The sequence below is a fragment of the Hydra viridissima genome, unplaced genomic scaffold, assembly GCF_058129835.1.
Source record: "Hydra viridissima isolate aposymbiotic clone 2 unplaced genomic scaffold, HvirCarnegie_v1 scaffold_7, whole genome shotgun sequence".
NCBI lineage: Eukaryota > Metazoa > Cnidaria > Hydrozoa > Anthoathecata > Hydridae > Hydra > Hydra viridissima.
This window is the reverse complement of record NW_028324306.1, coordinates 16509619-16533700: the sequence shown is the minus strand read 5'-3', so window position 1 is coordinate 16533700 and position 24082 is coordinate 16509619. Positions and strand designations below refer to the sequence as shown.

The 24082-nt window shown below is 27.5% G+C and overlaps 2 protein-coding genes across 2 annotated transcripts; both read left to right on the top strand.

Moving 5' to 3' along the window:
- Positions 1 to 3304: 3304 nt before the first annotated feature.
- Positions 3305 to 6033, top strand: LOC145184056 (GTP-binding nuclear protein Ran-like). The gene is made up of 4 exons (XM_090092316.1): positions 3305 to 3498; positions 4454 to 4538; positions 5061 to 5374; positions 5488 to 6033. Exons 1-4 carry the CDS (start codon positions 3457 to 3459, stop codon positions 5707 to 5709), a joined length of 663 nt encoding a protein of 220 aa, XP_089948442.1. The 5' UTR covers positions 3305 to 3456; the 3' UTR covers positions 5710 to 6033.
- Positions 6034 to 8479: 2446 nt separating this feature from the next.
- On the top strand, positions 8480 to 22936 carry LOC145183882 (coiled-coil domain-containing protein 62-like). Its single transcript, XM_090092315.1, has 19 exons — positions 8480 to 8661; positions 8809 to 8964; positions 10819 to 10907; positions 11055 to 11121; positions 11208 to 11244; positions 11518 to 11563; positions 11794 to 11851; positions 15134 to 15196; positions 15402 to 15503; positions 15576 to 15653; positions 17341 to 17434; positions 17825 to 17874; positions 17962 to 18007; positions 18292 to 18380; positions 20554 to 20618; positions 20710 to 20791; positions 20913 to 20943; positions 22425 to 22537; positions 22660 to 22936. The coding sequence occupies exons 1-19, from the start codon at positions 8623 to 8625 to the stop codon at positions 22708 to 22710; spliced, it is 1356 nt and encodes a 451-aa protein (XP_089948441.1). The 5' UTR covers positions 8480 to 8622; the 3' UTR covers positions 22711 to 22936.
- The last annotated feature ends 1146 nt before the right edge of the window (positions 22937 to 24082 follow it).

Sequence of the window (24082 nt, the reverse complement as noted above, 5' to 3'; positions counted from 1 at the left end):
GCAAAAAATCCCAAATTCTAGCGGGAAAATAAAAAAACAACTTTCAGCTTCATAACGAAAAACAAGCCGAAAAGTTTGTTTGTTTTGTTTCGTTGTTACCATCATCTTTGAAGAAGATACAATTGTCGCTCTCTTCTCTTTGATTGATCTGTGACTCACGGCAGTCACGACTCCCAGACAGATCTTCTGCAGCAATGGCATCAGCTGTACTTGAGGATATTGTCATTATTTCACATGATGACAAAACTTAATTTCTTTACAGGAATAAGATAAGGCGTGAGCGCAAAAAAGCCAGGGATAACCTGAAAGTTGTTGAAGTCCAAGTAAAGGCGTTGTACTTTGATAGCAAAAAAAAACATACCAATTTGCCATTAACAAGAGAATCATAGTGATGGAGGAACACATATCCTTGATTTAAGAACCTAGAGGAAGCAACTTGGAACATTGTATTCTTCTTAGTGATACAGCTTAAGCATTAAAATATGCCATTCTTCAGTATCCTAAAGAATACAATATCATTTTGGACAATTTACAAGTGCTGAGCGGTGATGGAATTAATGTAAACACTGGAAACAAGGTTGGTGTTATTAGATGGGTTGAACACTTCTTTGATTGAAAACTTCAACAGCCTCTACAATCGGTAATTTGTTTACTACATGCAAATGAGCTTCCACTACGCCATTTGTTTGATATGTTGGATGGATCATCATCTGGTCCTATGCTATTTATGCTCCTTTTGGTCGCTTGAAACTTCTGAGGTCTTGAAGGTTGTTGATTTTCAACCTATATATCATAATGTAAAAATGCCAGAGGTGGACAGAAAAGTATTCTGTACAGATCAGCTTTACCTTTATGATATCTGCCAAGCTGTACTAAGTGGTACTTGTTCTACTAATCTGGATAAGTACAGTCTTAAAAAACTAGCTCATTCTAGGAGACTCACTGCCAATAGGATCTTCAGATTTATATATTTCTACCAGCAACCCCTCATCAAATTTGGTAACTATAGCAACATTAATTAACCGTGTTTATGTCCCTTTGTGGTTCATCAACAAGAAGGAGTCTTCTATCGTTCATTGCAGCAGACATTTGTGCAGTATTATATTATGCAGTACAATAGTCAAATCACGGTATCTGTCTTATGCATTATGTAAGGTAGTAGACAAAGTTCTATTCAAACAAATATATTCTTTGGTCATCAAGAATATATACTTCTGGCAACGATATCTGATGAGCAGCCACATATCCGAGAATTAGGTGTTAGACGTATAAAGAGAGCTAGAGAAGAATGAAGTATGAAAGCTAATCAAACAAATTTGCGGCAGTCGAAAGTTCCTACTGTCAATTTTATGGCAAAGAATACGTGGGAGTTGATTAATTAGAATAATTCACAGCAGTCGGAGCCACCATTAACAATGCTGCTCACTGATGAGCAACTGGAAGAGGCAAAAGAACATCACATTCAACCTTTTGGAAGTTACCGTGCAACAAAAAGACTGAAGAACGTTGTGAGAAGATGGTGTCAGTGGCTGTTGCTTCGGTTTATGGCGAGATGAAAAAAGATGGTATGATACGTGTCCGTCTGCGTATCATATGCCAAATTTTAACACCAAGACTCATTATAACACAAGTTAGTACAATTTATGCTCTAAATATAAATATATAATATAAATGTATTAATATTATGTTGTAGATGCTGTTGAATTCTAAATCTACTTAAAAATTGAATGCATTATTATTGGTCCGAAAACCATAACCTGTGGAGGATGCCTAGACTTTTGCACTAATTTGGCATCAAGTTTTTTTTGACAATCCTTCTTACTGTTGCGTCAGACACACTGAGGTCCTCGTTATGGGGTACCTATCAATCTGGCTTTTGATGGCACTGACGAGCCTGGGTGTGAAAACTAAAGGCTTTCTCGTTGAATCTGAGTTACTTTTGACATGTCCTTATTCTTTTGAACTTTTTTTTACTCTGTAAATTAGGCTCAGAGATGTTCCAACTTCAATAAATGTGGAAATCACATTTCCACATGGAGCTTCCAGAAAAAGTTTTATTGCGAAAAAAAACCTTTAATAAGTTTTCAGTAAACAGAAAAAAACTCTAAATGATTGTTTTTTCCTGATACAAAACCAAAACAATTGTCATTAATTGTGACGCAATCTGGATTTACAAACACACAAAATATATTTCCACTATTCATTATGTAATTTTCCTGCTGCTTAATTTGCAATAAAATAAATTGAGATCACTGGTGGGAGGTGACGTCGGAATTGCACCAATGTTCTATCAATCTCTCAGCAACAAAAAGTCGATAAAAAAAATCAAAATCCAAACTTATTGTGTTAAGCACAAAATAACCGACTTTTTTGTACTTCGCACAAACAAAATGTTGACTTCAAATTTTTATTAAAATTAGCTGCTGGAGTCAGTTGAATTGACTTCGGAGTGTATTTTATCGTATTTAAACGAAAAAATGTAACGCAAATAAATTAAGGTTGGTTTAAAGAACGAGTTAAACAAATAAATAAAACGAAAGAGATTTTTTATTGATGAAGTAAATATATGAACTTTATTAATGAAGTCGTTCAATTCATTGCACCCAAGTGTTACGAATCCGTAGTTATTAGCCACGAGTACTTTTTGTGCTACAGTAGTTTTGGTCCATGATTTTAAAGCATTAAAATTGATACCTTCATCTCTACTGAATAAACGGAAGCTGTGGTTGTTTTCCCAAATGAGATAAAACGTTATAGCTATTGCAATAATAAGAATAATAACGTAGGAGTTTTTAGCGTTGAAGTTTTATACTGATGCGCTCACTTATTATTATAGTGCGCTCTTTCTAATATTTAGGTTCGGGTTTATTTTTATTTTTGTGCAATGTATAAATAGAAAAAGGCCAAACCGCTTTTTCCTGCGTCATAATTAGAACTTAAAATAATAAACATCGTAATTTTGAAAAATTCTTGAAAATTAAGCGGATTGATATTGCCAATTTATAATCCCTAAAAAACGAACTCAAGTAAAACAAAGTCGAAAGAGTATTCTAACTTTTTCAGCTTGTTAAAACATAAAACTTGAGAAAGCTAACAAAAAATCTTCTGTCTTTTTCATATTTACAAAAATAAAAAGTATTTTTGATTTTACGTTTAATTTCATTTTTTTCCTGTAATCCTAAACCCAGATAGGTAATTTATGTAGTTCATCCATAGTTTATTTATACTTTTAAAAAGTTATGAGTCCATCCAATGATTAATATCACCATCGAATGATATAACCAAGTATAACTTATTGCGCGATAAACTTAGCGCGGGATTTTGATCTGCCTTAAAGCGCTTTTAAGCGGTTCAGCCATATTCGATTTTGGATATCGCCTTGGAACTACTGAGTCCTTGGAGTAATCATTGCCAATCCTTGGAATCCTTACTGTTCAATAAAGATATATTAATAAAATGTCTACAGGAGCAAAGCAAGAACCTGTTGCTACCTTTAAGGTGATAAGATTTGATTAAACTGATAGAGTAAAGGATTTTGTTCCTTTCAAAGTTTGGTGTGATTTCAAAGGGTGTGTGTTTAGCAGCCATATAACTTAAAGCTGTTTAATATGTGCATTAAATTGTTTGCGGTGGTTTTTTAGAAGATGAAATAAGGTGATAATTACAGTCTGCAGTTTCAAGGAATAATTGTTGTTTCAAGGAATGATTGAAATGCTTGTTCTATACATTAATGCTTTTACAATTGCTAAAAAAAAAACCGTTCGTTTTCTATCTTGAAAAATTTAAAAGTTTAATTAAACAATTTGATCTAAGTAAATCTGACAGCATTAAATACAATATGTGGTGATTTTATTGGCATGGAGGCTTGCTACAGTTTTAGTTCTATCACACCTATTTTTGTTTTTCAGCAAACCATCAAGAGTAATTTTGATAAGTTAAAGGGTTATGTTTGTTTTAATTAAAGTATTTGAATTTTTTTGTTAGAATTATTCTTGTTGGGTAACACTTAAAAGCAATCTACATTCATATACTTCATAGGTGATTAGTGAGACAGTTGCATAACAATTAAGTGTAAACTTTTTGTATATAGATTATTATTTATGCTAAAAATTTGTGCAATATATTTCCAGACCACAATATAATTTCTAAGCACCAATTTAAAATTATATATATATATATATATATATATATATATATATATATATATATATATATATATATATATATATATATATCACTTAACTGTACATCAACCAAATAAATATTATAATTTGTGATAACAATCAACAATCCTGGCTAGAAACAATTGAGGTTGTAAATGAAACTATTCCAAATTATGATATATTAAAGTCTGAATGCCTCTTTAAAAAAATCGATGAAGTATGTGCAAACTAGAATTTTCAATAATATCTGTTTATTTGTCGCTTTTTTAAACAAAGACATTTTTCTTTAGCTGGTACTTGTTGGTGACGGTGGTACTGGTAAAACAACTTTCGTTAAACGTCATTTGACTGGTGAATTTGAAAAGAAGTATATTGGTAAAAACAATTTGGATCTTTTATTTTAATAAATTTTATTTGTATTAAAGTAAAACCTAACTTGACTGTTGAGTTTGTAAAGAAGATTGGTAACAACAATTTGGATCTCTTATTTTGATAAATTTACATAAAAAACCAGGTGTTATAAGAAATATTTTTAATGTTTTCAATTAAAAAAAAAAAAGTATATTCTAATTTTTAAATATTTTGTGTATATTTCCAGAAATTCTTTTTAACAAAGAGATGATTTTGATAGTAATTTCTTTAATAGTAAAGCATAGAATATTTGTTCAATATTAACTTTAGCAACTCCTTTATATTTCATAGTTATCTGTATATTTCATGGTTATCAATATTAAGTTTGCAGCCAAATTTGAAATATTTGAATTAAAAGTACCTATAACCTTTGTTAATTTTTTTTAGATTTTGTGAAATCTGTTTTAGTAAAATAATGATGGCTTTGATGAAATATTGAAGTCTCATAAATTTTAAAGATGTTTTTTTTTTTTTTTTTTTATTAAGCAACGCTTGGTGTTGAAGTTCATCCACTGATGTTTTACACAAATTATGGACCTATTCAGTTTAACTGTTGGGACACTGCAGGTCAAGAGAAGTTTGGAGGTTTGAGAGATGGATATTATATACAAGGACAATGTGCAATAATTATGTTTGATGTTACTTCTCGTGTTACATACAAAAATGTTCCAAATTGGCATCGAGATTTGATTCGAGTATGTGAAAATATTCCAATTGTGCTTTGTGGAAACAAAGTTGATGTTAAAGAACGAAAAGTAAAAGCTAAAACAATCACTTTTCACAGAAAGAAAAATTTACAGGTAAGGTGTTAGAAATAAATATGTTTTATAAATACATATTTGTATTAAATTTTATTTTGTTGAGTTATTTGGAAAAGAAAGAGTTTATTTTCACTGAACATATTTTTTTTTAGTACTATGACATCAGTGCAAAAAGTAATTACAATTTTGAAAAGCCATTTTTATGGTTAGCTCGTAAACTTTGTGGTGAAACAGAATTAGAGTTTGTTGAAATGCCTGCTTTACAACCACCTGAGGTGAACATTGATCCTACAATGAAAGCTCAATTTGAGAAAGAACTTGCAGAAGCTCAAAGCGCAGAATTACCAGATGATGGTGATGATGGTGATTACTAGATTTTATATTCAGACTATTTGATACACTATCTTAGAGAGATCAAGCTGGATCTCACCTTCAAATATGAGAGACTTTAATTAATTTCATTTTCTTTAGTGAGTATCTTTGAGTATTAGAGTTCCTTTTTTTTAGTCTTATGTTTAACTTATATAGATCTAAAAAATCGGCATGTGTTTACAAAGCCAAAGGAAAAAAATTTATTATTTGACATCCATTAAGATGTATCATTTATGTAGATAGATATCGACGATTTGTACAGTCTGAAATTCATATTTGTAAGGTACCTGCGATTTTCCTCTGCAATAGAATGCTTCAAATACTGACATTGTTTCTTTTACTTGTTCATAAGTTTTAAGATATCAAAAGCTCGCATCGTTAACCTCAAAGTTTTCAAGTTCTTATTTGATAAATAGATTTTAAAACTAATGTTGTTTCTTGCAACCCTGTTAGAAACAGCATCAATTTAAACAAATAGTCAAACATAATCTATTCAGTTATTTTGCGAGTTTCTTAAGGTTGGAAGACAAGTAAAAAGTTGTTACGAAAATGGTTTTTTTTTTTTAAAAAAAAAAGAAAAAGAAAAAAAAAGAAAAAACCTATCAATAAAAACTATCAACCGTTTAAGAATAATTTATAAAGTTTCTGTAGCTGAAAAATTCGCAACTGAAGCGTTATGGGCCAGTGGATTAAGTAAGAAGAATAAATACTAGATAACCGCTTTTCAAACCGCTCTCTCAAAGAGAAATCTGTATGTAAATGATTAGTAGCACAATTTGTTTTGAAATCGCAGTAAGGACTCTGAAACTTTTCAATCCGTCGTAGTACATTGAACTTTTTTTTCACTTATCTTTCATTAAACTTGCAAATGGCTGAAACTATCTTCTTGAAATAAATGGCACAGTATAGCGATTAAAAAAAAAACTAATCGGTTTTGTTGATTAATATTTTTATCTTTTATTACCTGTTTTGATAAACTAAAACGTACAGTAAATCTAAATGAAAATAGGTTAGCAGTGGTGGTAAATGGCATCTCCAATTCTGCTCTTTATTTTCCCGACCTGTTTTTCTCTTACAGCTGTTCTCTTTCTGTTCAGCTTTTTGCGCATGTGCTCTTAGTATGGCCAACTGGTTGTAAGAACTTTCTTCGTACATATAATGTACTGAGTTTCAAATTAAAAAGCATGGTGTATTAAGTTAAATAAAATCTGCAATTAAACAAAAATATTTCCCCAATTTTTAAACATAATCGTTTTAATATCGTGAAAGAACTCGTGATAACGAGAAAATGTGACACAAAAAAGAAAAACTGATACCAGATACTGTTTCATCAGCCAAAATTAAATAAGATGCAGCGGGATTTGTTAAAAAAAATTCGATCGTATCTTTTGGTCGGCAAAAGTTATTTATGAAAAATTATTCGTTAAGTAAACTGAATTTTCAAAATACTTTTGTTCATATTCTACGATATACCGTGAGACCAATCTCATCAGAATTTCATAGACGATACCTTTCTTTTCACTATTTATGTTCTTATATGTAAATAGACGTTAAAAAAAAATGTCCAATCCGCGTAGCATTATATTTAAAAAAACAACAGAAAATTAAATGAAACACAATTTTATATAAAATTACGAACACTGCAACCAGGCCTCAAAATAAAACATAAAAATCTTGTAATTGTCATTTACAATAAATTATATTTAATTAACTTATAATTATTAGCATTATGACATTTTACGAGCTGAACTTTATTAACATCTTGTTCTTTCAATAATAAAAAGGTTCCAGATGGGAGTTTTTCAGCTTTATCAAACGCTTCCTTTCCATAGAATGGCAATAGATGGTTAGGAGTTGCATCAAAGTCTGTTAAATCCATATTGATTTCGGTTCTTCCCCTCATTTTGAAAAATAATTCTTTGTACTTTTTAACATTTTTTTGTTACATAACTCTTGATTCTTCTCACTCATCTTTTTAAAAGGCATATAATTTACGGATTTGACCATAACTTTGCAAATTAAAACTTTTGGAAGTGTCTGAGGCATTTTATACCAACCGTAAATTTTTGCGAACAGATTTTAGAGTTTACAACAGCAAAACAGATTGCATTTTAACAGAAAACACAACGATCTATTAATCTTTCAAAAAATCTCCTCAGACTTCTCAATGGAAAAGTCTAATTTTATGTATAATGAAATAATATCAAATGCAACAATTCAGACTAAAAAGGAAAGTTTTATAAAACGAAGCCAGATGCTATTGTAATGATATAATTTTTTTTAAAAAAAAAACAACAACAAAAAAAACAACAATTAAAACAACAAAAAACAAAAGTTCGTAGAACTTGCTGAACTCCTAACGATTTTTTGAAAATCATAAATCTATATATAACTTAAGTTATAAACAAAATAAAGCTGGATTGAATTGCTGATGCAAAATTTTAAAAAAAAATTTTTTTTATTCCATTTTGTCGTCATATTGTAACAGATTTTAAAACTTATTATTTTTTAATATATACTTTTTTCATATATATTATTTTTAAATATATATAAATTTAAAAATAATATATATATATATATATATATATATATATATATATATATATATATATATATATATATATATATATATATAATTTAAAAAATATATATATATACACATTAATTATTAACTTTCTATCAAAATAAAAACTTTGCACTTAATTTATGTGCGGTGATGTAATATAATATTTGTTTATAAAAAAAAAGGTATTGTTACAAGAGGTACGGTTGTAGCTTTCCCCCGTCAAAAGTAGGTGAAAAAAATTAAAAGAAGCGCATTTGAACGAATGATGTGATTAGCTCATAGCACACTAGTTTTCTCTTAGCAAAAAAGTTCTTAAAGCAGGGTTCATATGAATGCTGAAGATTAAGTCATGAATTTTCCACCAACTTTTCAAAGCACTCCGTTAAAGGTAAAGCTAGTTTTTTAATTAAAAGTTCAATGCAGCAGCAAAACCTTAAATGTATCTAGTCTCAGTTTACCGCGTTACATAGAAAACTTCCAACAAGTTTGCCATTTAATATATAGTATCTATTTTTTTAACTATTATTAACAATAGGGAGGAGGAAATATAGATGAGCATAAAGATGGTAGGGTCAGCAACAATGTTAAAGCTTCTGAGTTTCCATTTACCTATTCTTCTTTTGGGAGAGAGTATTTAAGTTTCAATAAGCCAAATAATGTAGAAGAAAATATGCTGAAAGCTTCTTCAATGGTATTAGTAATATAAATTTTTAATAATTAATTCACTAATTTTTTGTTTGTGGAAATTTTAATGATATGTAAATACAGAGTTAAGTCACTTCAAATCATTTTGTATTGCATAATATTTTATAATCTTGATATTTTAGTGCATTATAGCCTGAAATAACATTCAATTACCAATCAAATATTGTCTAACGTGTAAGGGCATACATAAGGATATTATCTTAATAATGATTTTAAAATAATGTTATATGATATAAACACATTAAGATAAAATCTAAAGATAAAAAGATAATATCTTAAAGTAATAAGATAATATCCTAATATTTGATGGTATAGTTTCAAGTACTGATAATGTTTATTGTAAAATAGTGTCTTAAAACTTAAATACTGACAGAAAGAGAAAGACATAGATAAAACTCTTTTCTATAAGAAAAAGAAATCTAAAAAATCACAAACTTAAAAAGCAAAGGTACTAAAAGCATGAAAACATCATGAAAATTAGAATCTGACTTAAAAAAATTGAACAGGTTTAACTAGTCTCTCATTATAGTGTGTAGTGTTACTGAATTTTTTAGGGTGTAGCTTTCTTGCAGCGAACACAACATTTTAATTCTAGATTTTCTCTACTTCTAAAAAATTCTCCTCTACAAAAGTTTCGCGTACATTTTATACTTATCAAAATTCATAAAAATACCTCAAATACTATTATAAAAAAAGTACTCAAAATATATTTACAATATTTCAAGAAAACTACATCAATATCCGCTTTACATAATTTCTTTCATGCAATTCAATTACACAGGGGTGTTCCTATGTTTGAAATAGTTTTATAAAATTATTGTTTTTTGCCATTAAAGTTCTGTAGGGTCTTGAGTTATAATTGTTAAAATTTAGTGCCAAAAAAATGATAATAGTAAGTGATATAAAGGTTTGATAAAAATGAGAGAGAGAAAAGTAAATAAAAGTAGTAAAAACTTGTGAAATGATGGTAAAAAAAAAAGAAAAAATTGTGAATACTAATTTAAGTCAAGGAATCCTTTACATGTTTATCAAGAATCTAAAAAATGGTAGAACTTGTATGTGGAAGCTTTATGTTTTAGTCAAAATCAAAAAGATATATGATTGAGTCATCAGCAAATCTAGAGAAGTTAGAAAAACATTTTAAAATTAAATTTATAAATTTGACAATTGTATTTATTTGTTAGGTTTTTTGATAAGATGATTTTTATTTTTATCTTAAAAAAGTACTATTTAGGAGTTCTCATTTGGATTATTCCTCAGAAAATCTAATAAGTTATTTTTGTTCTTTGATATATTAATCTCTTGCTGAATTCCTGTCATAGGATATTGGATAAGAATGTAACTTATAGGCAATTTATCCTGAATTGGATCATATAAATAGGTTTTTACTGGCCCTGTCCAGGATTAAGAACAGTAGAATTGTTTTAATCCTGCAAAATTTATCTTAATAACCACATCCTCACTGAATGTCATCAAGAACTTACCTCCTGTTGGGAAAAGAATGCACATATTCACAAACATAAATCAAAGCCATTGATAGTATAAACAATTATTATAATAAACAATTATATATTTTGATATAAACAACTAGACAAGTTGACTAAAAGAATGGGCTGTCCATCTTGTCACACCTGGCTAGACTTGCAAGGAGATTCTGCATTTAAAAAAGAGATGCCTATATATTGTCTGAAACACAGCAAATAGTTATTAAAGTATTAGACCCATAATCCTTTGTTTTTTTGATTAAAATAAACAACTTATTAATAGTGAATTAAGAAAAATCCATTTGCTTACAGTTATATTATGATTTGCATATGAAAATAGTAGCTTATCTTTTTAGCCACAAAATGGACTCAATGAACAAAATACAATTTATCAACAGAGAAAAGAGTTGCAATTGATGATACAAGAACTAAAAATAAGAGATAAGTATGTTTTTGCAAGAATATTAAAACAAACTGATAGGAAGTTTTAAAAAAAAAGAACTCAAAAAATAAATTTTATGCTTTTACATCAAGTTTCTTTGAAATTCTCTGTAACTGCTGAAGTTAATATAAAAAAGGTTCTTTTCTGCAGAGAACTAAATGACATGGTACACTCGCACCACAAACAGTTAGTCTCATGGGAAATGGATAAAAAACACGTATGCTTTTTTTACTTCAGTTATTTTATTTAATCTAAAAAGTATTGTGATGGTTTTATAAATTTACTGTTTGTTTTATTTTTAAGATACACTTTTTAGAAAAAGAATTGTCAAAAAACAAAGGTAAATTATATCTCATAGTGTGCTGTTTTTTTGTTGCCCTTTTCATGACATTTTTTCTCAATAATTGCTATCAAAATAATTATCAAAATTGCCAATTCCTTCTTAACAAGAAAAAAATACAAGAACAAAAATTTTTGTATTTTTCCTTATTGAGAAGAAATTAGTAATTTTAATACCAATGATTTTGCATAGATCAGAAAAAGTTTGGGAATAAATTTCAAAAAGGGTTTTTAAAAAGTTTTGATGAATTTGCTTTCTTTACATTTCTCTCAGTTGAACTAAAAAAAAAGCAAGAACAGTTAAAGCGGCTGAAAGAAAGGTTTATTTTGTTATTTGATATTTTAAGTTTCTAGTAGTTTTACCAATGAAAGAAAGGTTTATTTTGCTATTTTATATTTTAAGTTTCTAGTAGTTTTACCAATGTCAATTTTTTCTGTTTTTTTTTTTTTTTTTTTTTTTTTTTTTCTTAAAAAAAAAACAAACAAAAAAAAAAAAACATTGAAAAAGAGAAAGTTACTTTGATTTGGTCATCAAAATTTTCTTTAACAGATTAAAAGTTTGTGAAAATGGAGTTCAATTCAAATCTCATGAATTGGAGACAACTCAGGTTAATTTACATACATTTTTTAAATTTAAAGTTTAAATTTTTTATGTTTTAAATATTTTTGTTGCCTGTTTTGAAATATTTGAATAATTTTATGGAATGTATATCATCAATTGAAATTTTCACTCAAGTGATATATATTGACTTACTTGTAAAAGTCAATTTTTTTTTTTTTTTTTTTTTTTTGTAAAAAAATGCATTTTTATGAAGAATTTAATTTTAAACATGAGGGAAAGTTTCTAAGAATTTACCAATCAGAATTAATTGTCTTCTGAAAATTTTTTAAATTTATTTTACAATTAAGCCATATTTATTGTGTGTATATAAACAGGCAGATGAATTTATTATATATGTATAATAAATTCATATGCCTGTTTCAAAAAGGTTGCAGGAGAAGTTTTGAGTTTGTAGCTTATATCATCAAACTTGCACTTGAGTTTGCACACTGAGCTACAAAGATTAAAGGGAAAACTGCCGAGGGATTGGTTGGGAGAAAAAACCATCTCTGCATTTTTTTTTCACATTAATGCTTGTTCTATAAATTTTTTTTTTAATTTTTACAAACAATTCTCACACTTTGTGGCAATTTGTGGCAATTTGTTGTGTTTGTATTGAAAACCATTGCAAAAAAATGTTTAACTCTTAAATCATGAAAGTATAAATTGAGCTAAGCTTCTTTCTGCAGGATAGATTAGCTGTATTAATAACTAATCTAAAAGACTTTTCCTGTAAATTAAAAAAGTTCTTTCTATAACATAAGTTTAAAAAAAATAAAAAACTATGCAACATAAGTTAATAGTTAAATTTAACTAAATATGTAATTTGTAGTTATATATTTAATTAAGTATATAATATAAATATATAATTAAACAAGTAATTAAAAGTTTAGGTGTTAAGTTTATGAAGTAAAGTTTAACAAAATTAACACTATTGGTAATAAACAACAAAGATGGAAAATTATTGAATAAAGAATTTTCTGTGCATCACTCAAAAGTGCTTTTAGTTTCAAATTCTAAAATTCAAAAAACAAAATAATGGTTTTTATACTAACTGATCAGTATCTTAATAGCTTTAACCTTATAGCCCAACTATTAACCTTATAACTAAAAAAAAAAAATTGTTCCTAGGCATGTGTTCCTACGCTGCAGCAAGATATAAAGAAATCGGAAGCGTTCAAGATATCAATTGATCAGAAGGCTAAAATAGGGATGATACCTTAAAATTGGGTTACTTTGGCCCATATCACACCTTAATGTTGAATTAACAAAAGCTATTTCCTAAAACAGTGACTGTTTTTTGATGTTTTAATGTTTTTGATTGATAATTATTACTATCAATGACACATAGTAATTTTGCTTCAAAGTCAACTTGGTTGCAGCCTGATAGTAGAGTCACTATAAATGACTTACATTTGAAAAAATGAAATTATAAATTGATTTCAATTTAAATATTTGCAACAATTTCTTTGTCTCGATTTGAACAAGTCAGACAAAGTTTTGATTCTAATGCAGTTATTTGCAAATAATTATCAGTAAACTAAGAATTCATAACTGCTTTAGGCAACCTGACTCGTTTTGAAATGAGATATCAAATTTCTAAAAAGCTTGATTCACCATCTCTTGCTTTACTTAGATGATCTAAAAAGGACTTGCTAACCAATTCCAAACAAAATTCCGAAAATTCCAAAAAGAGTTAGTACCTATGTTTATCACAACATTATGGCAATCGAGTGCTTGAGATTTGTTTAGTTGAAAGATTCCTGTTTTGCAATCCCAGCTACTTTCACTCCAATGTTCATGTAACATGCTCATTACTCTAATAGTTTAGAAACTTATATTGATGAAACTTATTGTTAGGAAGAGAAAGTTATTACCAAGCTTTTCCCTTCTTCCATTCACATAATATTTTGCACCAGTTGATCTTCATCGCTCTAAACATCTAATGGCTGAGTGAGATGTATGGAGTTTGCTGGTAAATTCTTAAAAGCCATGTTACTTGCCTGACATCTGTTAATGAATGCAAGATTCAAGTGTGATGAAATTTTGTTACCAATTATAACATGTCTATCTTGAACATTTTTAAGTGTTGGTAGCAGCAAAGAAAAGAACCAGTCTTCAAAGAAAGTAGAGTCAAACCAACTGCTTTTAAATCTTATATAATGTCTTTTTTCATGAAAAAAGTTGAAAGCAAAAATTTTGCAAATTTTCTCATTTACAAAAGTTTGTTTTTAAAAAAGTTTATACTCCTAAAGTATCGTTTTCTGCAGCTGTAAATATTGGCTGACCATCATATTTAGAAAATGCACCTTTTAAAATTTACCCATATCAACATTAAAGTTTATGCTTTAATGTTGAGCTGTAGCTTGTCTCTAGGTCTTGTAGAACCTTTTTAATTTTTCTGATATATAGCATGTTTCTGTTTTCATTTCAAATCTTATTCAAAGATCATTGCTTTGTATATATTTTACAAAGAATAAATTCTTCTCTAAGGAAGATGTTACCACCCTAAGATAATAACCAAAAGAGATAGAACTTAAAAGATTGATTTGGTTTAAAAAGAGATTTAAAAAAGTCTTTAAGCAAAAAGATTAATTAGGAATCATTTAAAATTTTCCATTAAATGAAAATTACCACCAGGTCTTTAGATAAAGGTGCTAGGAATCTAGCAGTAAACCTGCTATTTCTACACTGCTAAAAGACTAGAGTCATTAATACTTATTATCTGCCACTTAGTTTCTTCACTTTTTGCTGTTAAACCCATTTTTTTGTATCCTAATTTTTAACTTGATAGGAATTTTAAAATTTATTGGACTTAATATGTTTGAAAATTTTATAAACAGATTAACTGATTTATGAAGGAAATTTTACAAAAATAAGTTAAAATTTAGTTCACTTATATTGTTTGTTCCATTTTCTGGTGTGCTTCTTTATCAGCACTTTTTAAAAGTTAAAAATTATTGCATCTGATTAATGGAATCATGTAAAAGGCATTTTTTTTTTTTCATTTTTTATTATTATACATTTAAAAAAACTGTTTTTTGATATTCAAATGTTTGGTAGTTGCTTGTTAATGGTTTTAGTTTGTAGCTTATATCATCAAACTTTTTCATGAGTTTGAACACTGAGCTACATAGATCAAAGAAGACACTGCCGAGGGATAGGTTGTGAGGAAAAGCCATCTCTGCGATTTTGTTTCACATTCAATTTTTGATATTCAATTTTATTAAAAAATTTTTAGGCAGCATTTGACCCCCCGATATTTTAACTTTTTCTTGCTTGTTTTTAGATTCAGCTTCAGCAACTAACATTTAAAGCCAACCAATCATCTAATCAGCTTTTAGAAATTGAGGTTTTTAGTTCTTTTTTTTTTTAATTCTCTAGTTAGTTGTTTTTTTTTGTTTTTTGTTTTAAAGTAAATTAAAATAAGATTTGTTCTCATGCAATAAAAATATACTTTTTATATTTAGATATATTTTATTATTTTTATGGAATAATGTGAGTTTAATAAAAATAGCTTTAATGTCTTTTTTGAAGGCTGAAATAAAATTTTTTAGATGAAAAATAAAAGTTTGAAAAGTTCTGTTGAAGAGCTATCGTCAACTGTTGCTAATCTACAAGGCCGTGATCAGAAAACAGCCACTTTGTTGCGTTTAAAAGTACGTTTTATAAGTTAATGAAATAAAAATTTTGTTTTGGTTGGATATTTAGTTTTTTTGTGTGCATTTCAGGAGAAAGATTTGTGTGATGCAAATAAGAAGGTTGATGAGCTGTTAGAAAAACTTGAAACTTCTAAAGAGATTTGTCAGGTATAATTGTTTTTACAAGCCTAAGGTTAAAACATTGTCAATGGTATTTACATATTGTGTTATTTGACCCTTTGTTTTTCAACTTTAAAAACTCTTGAAAATTTTAGAAACCCATCTCTAGATTATAGTGTATATTTTGTAAAAAGCTTTACTAATCAAACAGGCTTGTAAAGCAAGAAACGTTATAGCAAAAATATGTTTCTTATAAGAACTGTGTCATTAAAAAAATATATAATAAATATCTTATAAAAACTGTGTCATTAAAGAATAGTGGTTAGCAATTAAAGTGAGACAGAAAACAAGATTTAAAAGATATTTTATTACAGAAATATTAACCAAAGCCATATAATGCAGTTATGTAAAATATTTTTTTGAATTTACCAAGTTTGGGTAAATTTCCACACTTTTCTTTTAACCTTAACTATTATCCTGGTAACCATCTCTGGAAGTATCTTTCCACTCACTCTATTCCACAATTTCTTAAAATGTGGCAGGTCATTTGCAGATTTCACACTTCTCAGCAAGTCCCCCTTCACTATTTCATTATTTTTATATAAGTGCATGTTGCCCAGAATTGTTCAGTAGGTTGCAGTCCTGGACAGTTTGCTGGGTTGGTTTCTTAAGAAACCATTATGATGTTGTTTTGTTAGAACTAGTCAATTGTCATCCGTGCATGACAGCTTGCCAAATCTGGCTAAAATAATGGTTGGGTAATGTTGTTACTTTGATGCATCCTGAGGGATGGCAGCAAGCATTTTCGAAGGCACTGTTCAATTCAAATGTCACTTGATTGACTTGTTTGACACAAATAATTTGCTTTTCTTACCACATGAACAAATTAGCTGCCAGACAAGGAACATTTTCCCAAATTTTGTAAGGCCTTTACACTTGTAGCATTAAGCTACATCAAACTGAGACTTCACTATATAGAATTCTTCACCTGGAAGCTGCTTAAATTCTGATTCTACATACGTTTTGACATCAAGGGTTAAGCAATTTCTCAAGTTCTTGAGATTTTGTTTGTGCAGTACCTTAGCAATTCTCCTTGCTTTTCCAACATTTGTGTTCTAATGGTTTGGAGGGTTTTGAGCTCTATAGAACTTAAAACCATGTGTATTTTTATATATTGCCCAACTGTTGCAGAGGATCAACCTACCAGTTTTCCAACATCTCTGATTGACAGGCCAGGACTCTGTTTGAATGCATGAATCACCTTTGTGGCATTTTCTGGATATTGTGGGCTAGTCTTTTTGTCCATACCATTCTTTCTTGTAGTAGTTTATTCATTTTAGAACTTTAAGATTACTCTTCTGATCATTGAGTCCAGAACTTTTAACTTTTTGCAATTTACAATTGTCAACAAAAAAAAAATCAAATGAATTGATTATTATGTGCTACTACGATTGCTTTATTCATATAAATAGTAACAGCATTTCTGTGCTGTCTATTAGCATGGAGAAAATATAATTTTAGGTGTACGTTTTTTTTTTATAATTGGATTAGTTCTTAAAAAGAAGATGGTACCAAGTGTTTATTAACATGCTGTTTAGCAAATTATATCTTCATACAAAAAGGGTTTCTCTTTTCTAATCATACCTACTCATTAAATATGCTATTTAGTAGTTTATATAATAGAGTGTATTAAAAATAAATTTTTAAGGGATTTTTAAAATGTTTTTCTTTTAAGGGACTTAAGGACAAAGAGAATGGCTATAAAAATGAAATTGATGCATTGCGCAATGAAAACTCTGCACTTAAAGTTGAAGTAGAAAGTTTTAAAAGTAAGCTTTAGAAAAAATGGCATTTTTAAGTCAAAATATGATTTTTTTTTTAAACTTTATTCAGGTGATCTTAATTTTAACAAGGTGTTTATATTAGATTTTTTTTTTTGTTAATAAATTTCATTCATCAAGATTTTTTTTTTTCTTTCTATCTGCTTCAGTTATAATTAAAAAAATACTTAACTAGAAATTTTTATTTTTTATTACTTTTTTTTATTTCAAAATTTGCTTTTTAAAATGTTGCTTTTAAAAAAATAATTTACTGCCTAATGTTTGCGATAAATATAAATAACAGGCTCATAATCACATGCAATTAAAATCTTTAACTGTTTTTGAGTTTTGTGAAGTTTTTTATTTTTCCATTTTGATTCTTTTTTTTTTTTTACTTAGAATCTGTGAGTCAGCTACATACATCTATATCCCATGAAGATGTTTCACAAGTAAGGAGTATAGTTTATTTAATCTTTGTATATAATATAATTTGTTCATAATATTTAGTGATCTTTAAGACTTAAGTTTTATTTTAGTTGAAACAAGAAAATCTCTTTCTTCAAAAAGAACTTTTTCATGCAGGTACATTTTTTTTAAAAATATGATTATTTGCTTTTAAATATCGTTTTTCTTATGATTTTAATGAAGAAAATCTAACTACAACTATTAGAATTATTATATTTTGTTAAGTTTTAATTTGTAATTAATAATTGTTAATTATTATAAAAAAAAAACAACTTTCTTTTAAACAAAATTTTTTTTTTTAAGTAAAATATCTTTCTTTTTTCTTGATGTTTAAAAGACTGATCTTCTGTTAACTATTATTAAACTGTATGTAGAGGTATTATCAAAATCGGTCGTTTTAGGAGAACGAGAAAAGCGCAAAGAATGCTTAATTGAGTTGTCAAAATCTCGACAAGAGAGAACAGAAGCAGAGTTAGGACATATGAGACAGGTTGTTTTTTTTTTAATTATAATGAAGTTTGTAATAAATTTAAAATTATTGAAATAATATGATAATAATATCTTAATACATAATTTAAGCTTTACTTTTAACTATAAGTTTAAATCAGTCTTGGGTCAATTACAACATTTCTGTTATAGCTACTTGATCAAATTAAATTTTTTTATTTTAACTTTAGCAAGTATGTTAACTGTTGTTATGTTAACTGTTGTTATGTTAACTGTTGTTATGTTAAATGTTGAAGAAGAATTATAAAAAAATTAAAACCAACAAAATGCATGAAAAATAATGGTTAATAAAATTGTTTTAATTAATTTGGATTTGAATGAATTTGCATTTGAAATATGTAATAAAGTGACAAGTGGAAACAGTTTGTTAATATTTTGTTAACCTCTTCACTGGATAGCGAAACTTGTCTTGTTTAACAACAATTTAGCTTTTGGTTGTTTATAGCATTTGAAAAACATTTAAAAATTAGAAAAACATTTTTTAAAAATTTTGAAATTGCAAGCATACAAAATACTACTTAATGCTTGCAATTAAAATTATAAATTTTGAAAACTTCATACCCAATGTAGCATGCCTAAATTTTGGGATATTCCAGCCATTTTTTGCATGTTAATTTACTATATCAAAAGGAACACAATCTGGGGCTGTCCCATGCAATTAAGGCATGCTATCGGGAAAATCTGCCCACCTTTCTTGATAAAAAAAGGATGTAAGAAAGCTTAAATGTATTTAAATCAATATATTTCTGAAAAATTAAGACTGTAAAGATTACATATTAATAGGGAAAAAACAAAAAAAAATTACGTTTTACAGAAAATTCTGACTTTCTTTCTGATGCCTCCTGTAAGATTCTAGACAGAGTGATTTTTGTAAGTTTTAGCAGCATAATTTTTTTCACATTTTTTCTTCAAATCTGTAGCTGATATTACTGTTTTTCCACTTAATTTCAATTTCTTTTTTATGATGGCTCAATATTTTTCAATAGGACAAAATTCAGGGCAGTTTGGAGGATTCATCTTTTCCGGAACCAACATCACTCCATTATCATCGTAAAACTTTTGAGCATCTTTTGAGTAATGTATTGTGGCTAAATCAGGCCAAAACAATACTGAAGTACTTCTATGAGCTTTAATTAGTTGTTTTATACGAGAAAGACAACATTTCACGTATTCTGAAGATTTAATTGTGCCCAAACAAACATGAATTGGCAATTTTTTGCCGCAAGAGCAAAGTGCCTGCCAAATCATCAATTTTTTCGAAAATTTATCAGTCATTACATACTTGTATTTATCACTCACATTTCCTCTTATTTTAGAAGCATAGTAGCACTGCCCAGGAATCATTTTAACATAAGTTTTGTCATCCATCAAAATGCATCCATTATGTTTTGTTAACAAGTTGTCATACAACTTTCGAGCTCGACTCTTTGCGGTTGAATTTTGTTTATCGTTTCGATTTGGCATTTTAACTACTTTAAAACTTTGATATCCAAGTCTCTGTTGCCATTTGTGTACAAAAAAATTGGAAACCTTTAGTTTTTTCGCTCAATATCTATCAGGCCAATCAGGATGTTCTTCCAATGAAGTCTCCAACCGTTCGAGAGCTCTAGGATTTGCTGTGCGTTTTTTTCGACCACTTCCTTGTTTTCTCTGAATAGTTTTCTATTCTGTAAACCGTTTAAGAACAGTATCTACAGTTCTTCTTAATATTTTTAATGATTTTGCCAACTTTCTATTCGATAAAGTTGGATTTTTTAGGTGTTTGTCCACAATCAAAAATCTTTGTTTAGGTTGCTCGGTTGACATTTCGAAACTAAATAATATTTTTAATTATTTTTTTCTCCCAAAATGTTCTATTATACAAACACTACCACACACAAAAAAATAATTTCAAAAAATGACCGTTAACTAGCTTTACCACACCGCAAAAGGTGGGCAGATTTTTCCGATAGCATGCCTTACTAAAAAAAAAATTTTGAGCACCACCCTTATATTAGTATATATATATATATATATATATATATATATATATATATATATATATATATATATATATATATATATATATATATATATATATATATATATATATATATATATATATATATATATATATATATATATATATATATATAATCTTTTGCTTCTATTTATAGCTGTATGACAATGTACAAAGAGAAATATTGTTACTGAAACATAAAATTGCTGCTCATAATGACAGGTAAAAAACCAGGTTATTTTAAATCATGTTTTTATATACAAGCCATGCTACAGTTTAAACTTAGTAATTGAAATGTTTTTTTTAAAAAAAGTTTTAGTATAGCTTTTGATTTGGAATCATCATTTTCTTTCGGTGGAATGGAAAAGATGTCTAATGCATCATCTTTGGAAAAGGTTTCTTTTACTTTAAATAAGTTTTGTGCTCCCAAACACCCAACTAAATACCAAATTGTTCTCTGAGTTCAGAAATACCTAGTGGATGCATTTTTAATGCTTATCTTTTCTTTTTTTTTAGGGAGAAAGAGAAAGTTTTCTTCTAGAGAAAGGTTTGAAATATTTTTTTAATGAAATAAAAGCACTAATTTATTTTTTTATGGTAGCAAATTGTTTTTTTTTTTTCCAACTTAATTTCAATTATGAGAACAATAAATATTCTTAAAGACAAAACATTAACATTTATTTAAAAAACAAACAAACAATGATTAGAGCATTTTTTGAACATTCTAAGTAGTTTCAAAAGGGACACACTAGTTTAAATAAACTTGTTTTGCATAGTTTGACATAAATTTATTTTGCTGAGTACCACTAAAATTTATTTTGAGAGTTCAGCATAAATTTGTTTTAGTGCAGTTGCTCAGGGAACAAATTTTTTTTGACTAATATTCATTTAACTTAGTGTCACAATAATCAATGTTGAAGAAATCTGCTTTTGTTTCTATGATGAAATATTGGTACGAAATTTATGAGCTTTTAAAATTCATAAATTTCATACTCAGTAGCTTATATTACTTTTAAAAAAAAATTCTTTGTTCCATGACTAAAAATAAAACTTCTACAATTCAAGAAAGAATATTAGGTATCATTTTCATTTCAATTAGAGGTTATAGCTTTTGTAAATAATCAATAGTAAAAAAAAAAAAAAAAAAAAAAGGAACTTTCTAACAATTTTTTAATCAATTTAAAATTATTTCACCAATCGGTTGGTATTTTAATCATTGAAATTGTTTAAGAAATTATAAAGTTATGACTCAGGCTAAAACATCAGATCGCCAATTTCCTTTTTTGTGACACTAAGTGATGCTACTTTAATGGCTGATAACTTTCAAAATAATCAACAGATTGGGATAAAAGTTGTCAAAATACATGTTTTTTTTTTAAAAGTCAATTCCACCCCCAGTAGTTTTTATTGATAATGTGTAGCTTATGGATAACCTTGTCTGCTTCCAGGTAGTCTGTTTTTGTCAGTCAAGTTTCAAAATTATCAAAAAGATATTATTTAGGAAATGACTATATCTATTGTAACTATAGAAAATGCATCTTACAAAGTTTTAAGTAATGTTGTAACATTTTGCTCGGTGCTCCTAAATTTTTTTAAATTAATCATCATAGAACACAGAAACCAGTTCTTATTGCAGGCCTAGCATTTGACACAAAATATTTTTTATATATTTGTGCTAAAATAGTCATCATAGAACACAGAAACCAGTTCTTATTGCAGGCTTAGCATTTGACATAAAATATTTTTATATATTTGTGCTAAACTAGTCATCATAGAACACAGAAACCAGTTCTTATTGCAGGCTTAGCATTTGACACAAAATATTTTTATGTATTTGTGCTAAAATTTTTTTTGCAAAGACAAAAAACAGTTTTTTTTTAATTGGTCCTTTATTTTGAGTCTTATTAAAAATTTGTTAATGAAAAATTAAATGAATTTTCTCATTATTCTGCAATCTTGTTATTAGATTAAAAATATTTTTTATTTGTATAAATTGGCTGTAAATCTTCTGAAGTATAATTTATTTAGTTAATCTACATACTAAAAGTTATGAACAAGAAGACATAACAAGAATGTCAGCTTCAGAACTTATGAATCACTGCAAATGGAAATTGGAATCAATAAATGGAGAATTATGTTGTGTAATAAATTTCTCTTATCATCAATTTGCAGAAATAAATTTATTATTATCTTATTTTGTTAATCAAATCTTTTACAAATGAAACAAGATAATTTAGTAAGTTAGTTCTTTTATTTTCTTTAGAGCCCACTTCCTGAAACTCCCTCAACAATTCAGGTGCAGTCACTGATATAAGAGTCAAACTGCATGCTAGAACATCTTTAAAACAGTCGAATTACATGCTGGAACATCTTTAAAACAAGTCTAACTTCACGATGAAACAAAACAAAAAACAGTCTAACATCATACTAAGATATCTAAAAAAAAAGATCAAAAACTATCCTGTTAGAAATAACAAAAATAATATCAGTCAAGATTTATGATGTAACATCATTTCAATGACTTTTATTTATAATCAAAACTTAAAATGGCATCTTTTATTTATAATCAAAACTTAAAATGGCATCTTTTATTTACAATCAAAACTTAAAATGGCATCTTTTGTTTACAATCAAAACTTAAAATGGCGTCTTTTATTTATAATCAAAACTTAAAATGGCGTCTTTTGTTTAATCTTTGAGTTTTTTGAGAGTATTCATACCTGTTTTTTGTTTTTTTATTTTAAAAAAAAAAAAAAAAAAATTATTTTTAAAATTAATTTTTAAGATATTAGAAACATCCACAAAACATAGATTAGAGCATATTCTAGTTATATCTGTAAAATAAATATTAAATGTTCATTATATCTTTAAAATATATATTAAATGTTACTTTATCTTGAAAATAGATTCTGAGTGTTTATACTATTTATCTTACAAAATCCTATGAAATATTTATTAAATTTGTTTTTTATTCTTTGAAATGTTTACTTTCTAAAGCAATTTTTTATATGGTTATGAGAAAACTTAATATTGATAACTTGGTATTTTAAAATATTCATTAACTTAAAAAAAGTTTTCAATTGAAATCTTTTTTTATATATTTTATCAGTTTTTGGTTTTTCTCCTCGGTTTTTTAAAATTGTTATCAGAAATTATTTAACTTTTTTTACAAATAACTTTTATTTCTGTTATACCTTTGATATTTTATTGTAGAATTAGTTGTATTTATTTTATGAAGTTTTTAAATGTACAAATTTAAGAGTTAATTATAATAAATTTATTAGGAAAAAAATATTGATTTTTCAATAGAAAAATTGTTTCAAATGGTTTTGTTGCATAATGAGCTGCCTTTTCAAATAAGAAATGATATTTTTTTTAGATTTTACTAGTGATGCATCAGATATGGCTTTCACCTACTTTCCACATTATTATTTAATATGATATCTAGCCAAATAATTAGTAGGAAAAGCCATATCCAGTGCATCATTTGTGAATATACCATTGCTTACTGATGAAATTTAAAGAGTGATATATTGGCATTCACATAAAACCTATATGAGATAGTGAATTGTTGAACTATTGAGAGTGCAACAACAGATCCACAAATTTGTAAAGTTGAGCTGATGCTTGTTCTTACCATCCCCTGCAGCTCTTTCAGTTAATCTATAAACTATTTAAATGTTATT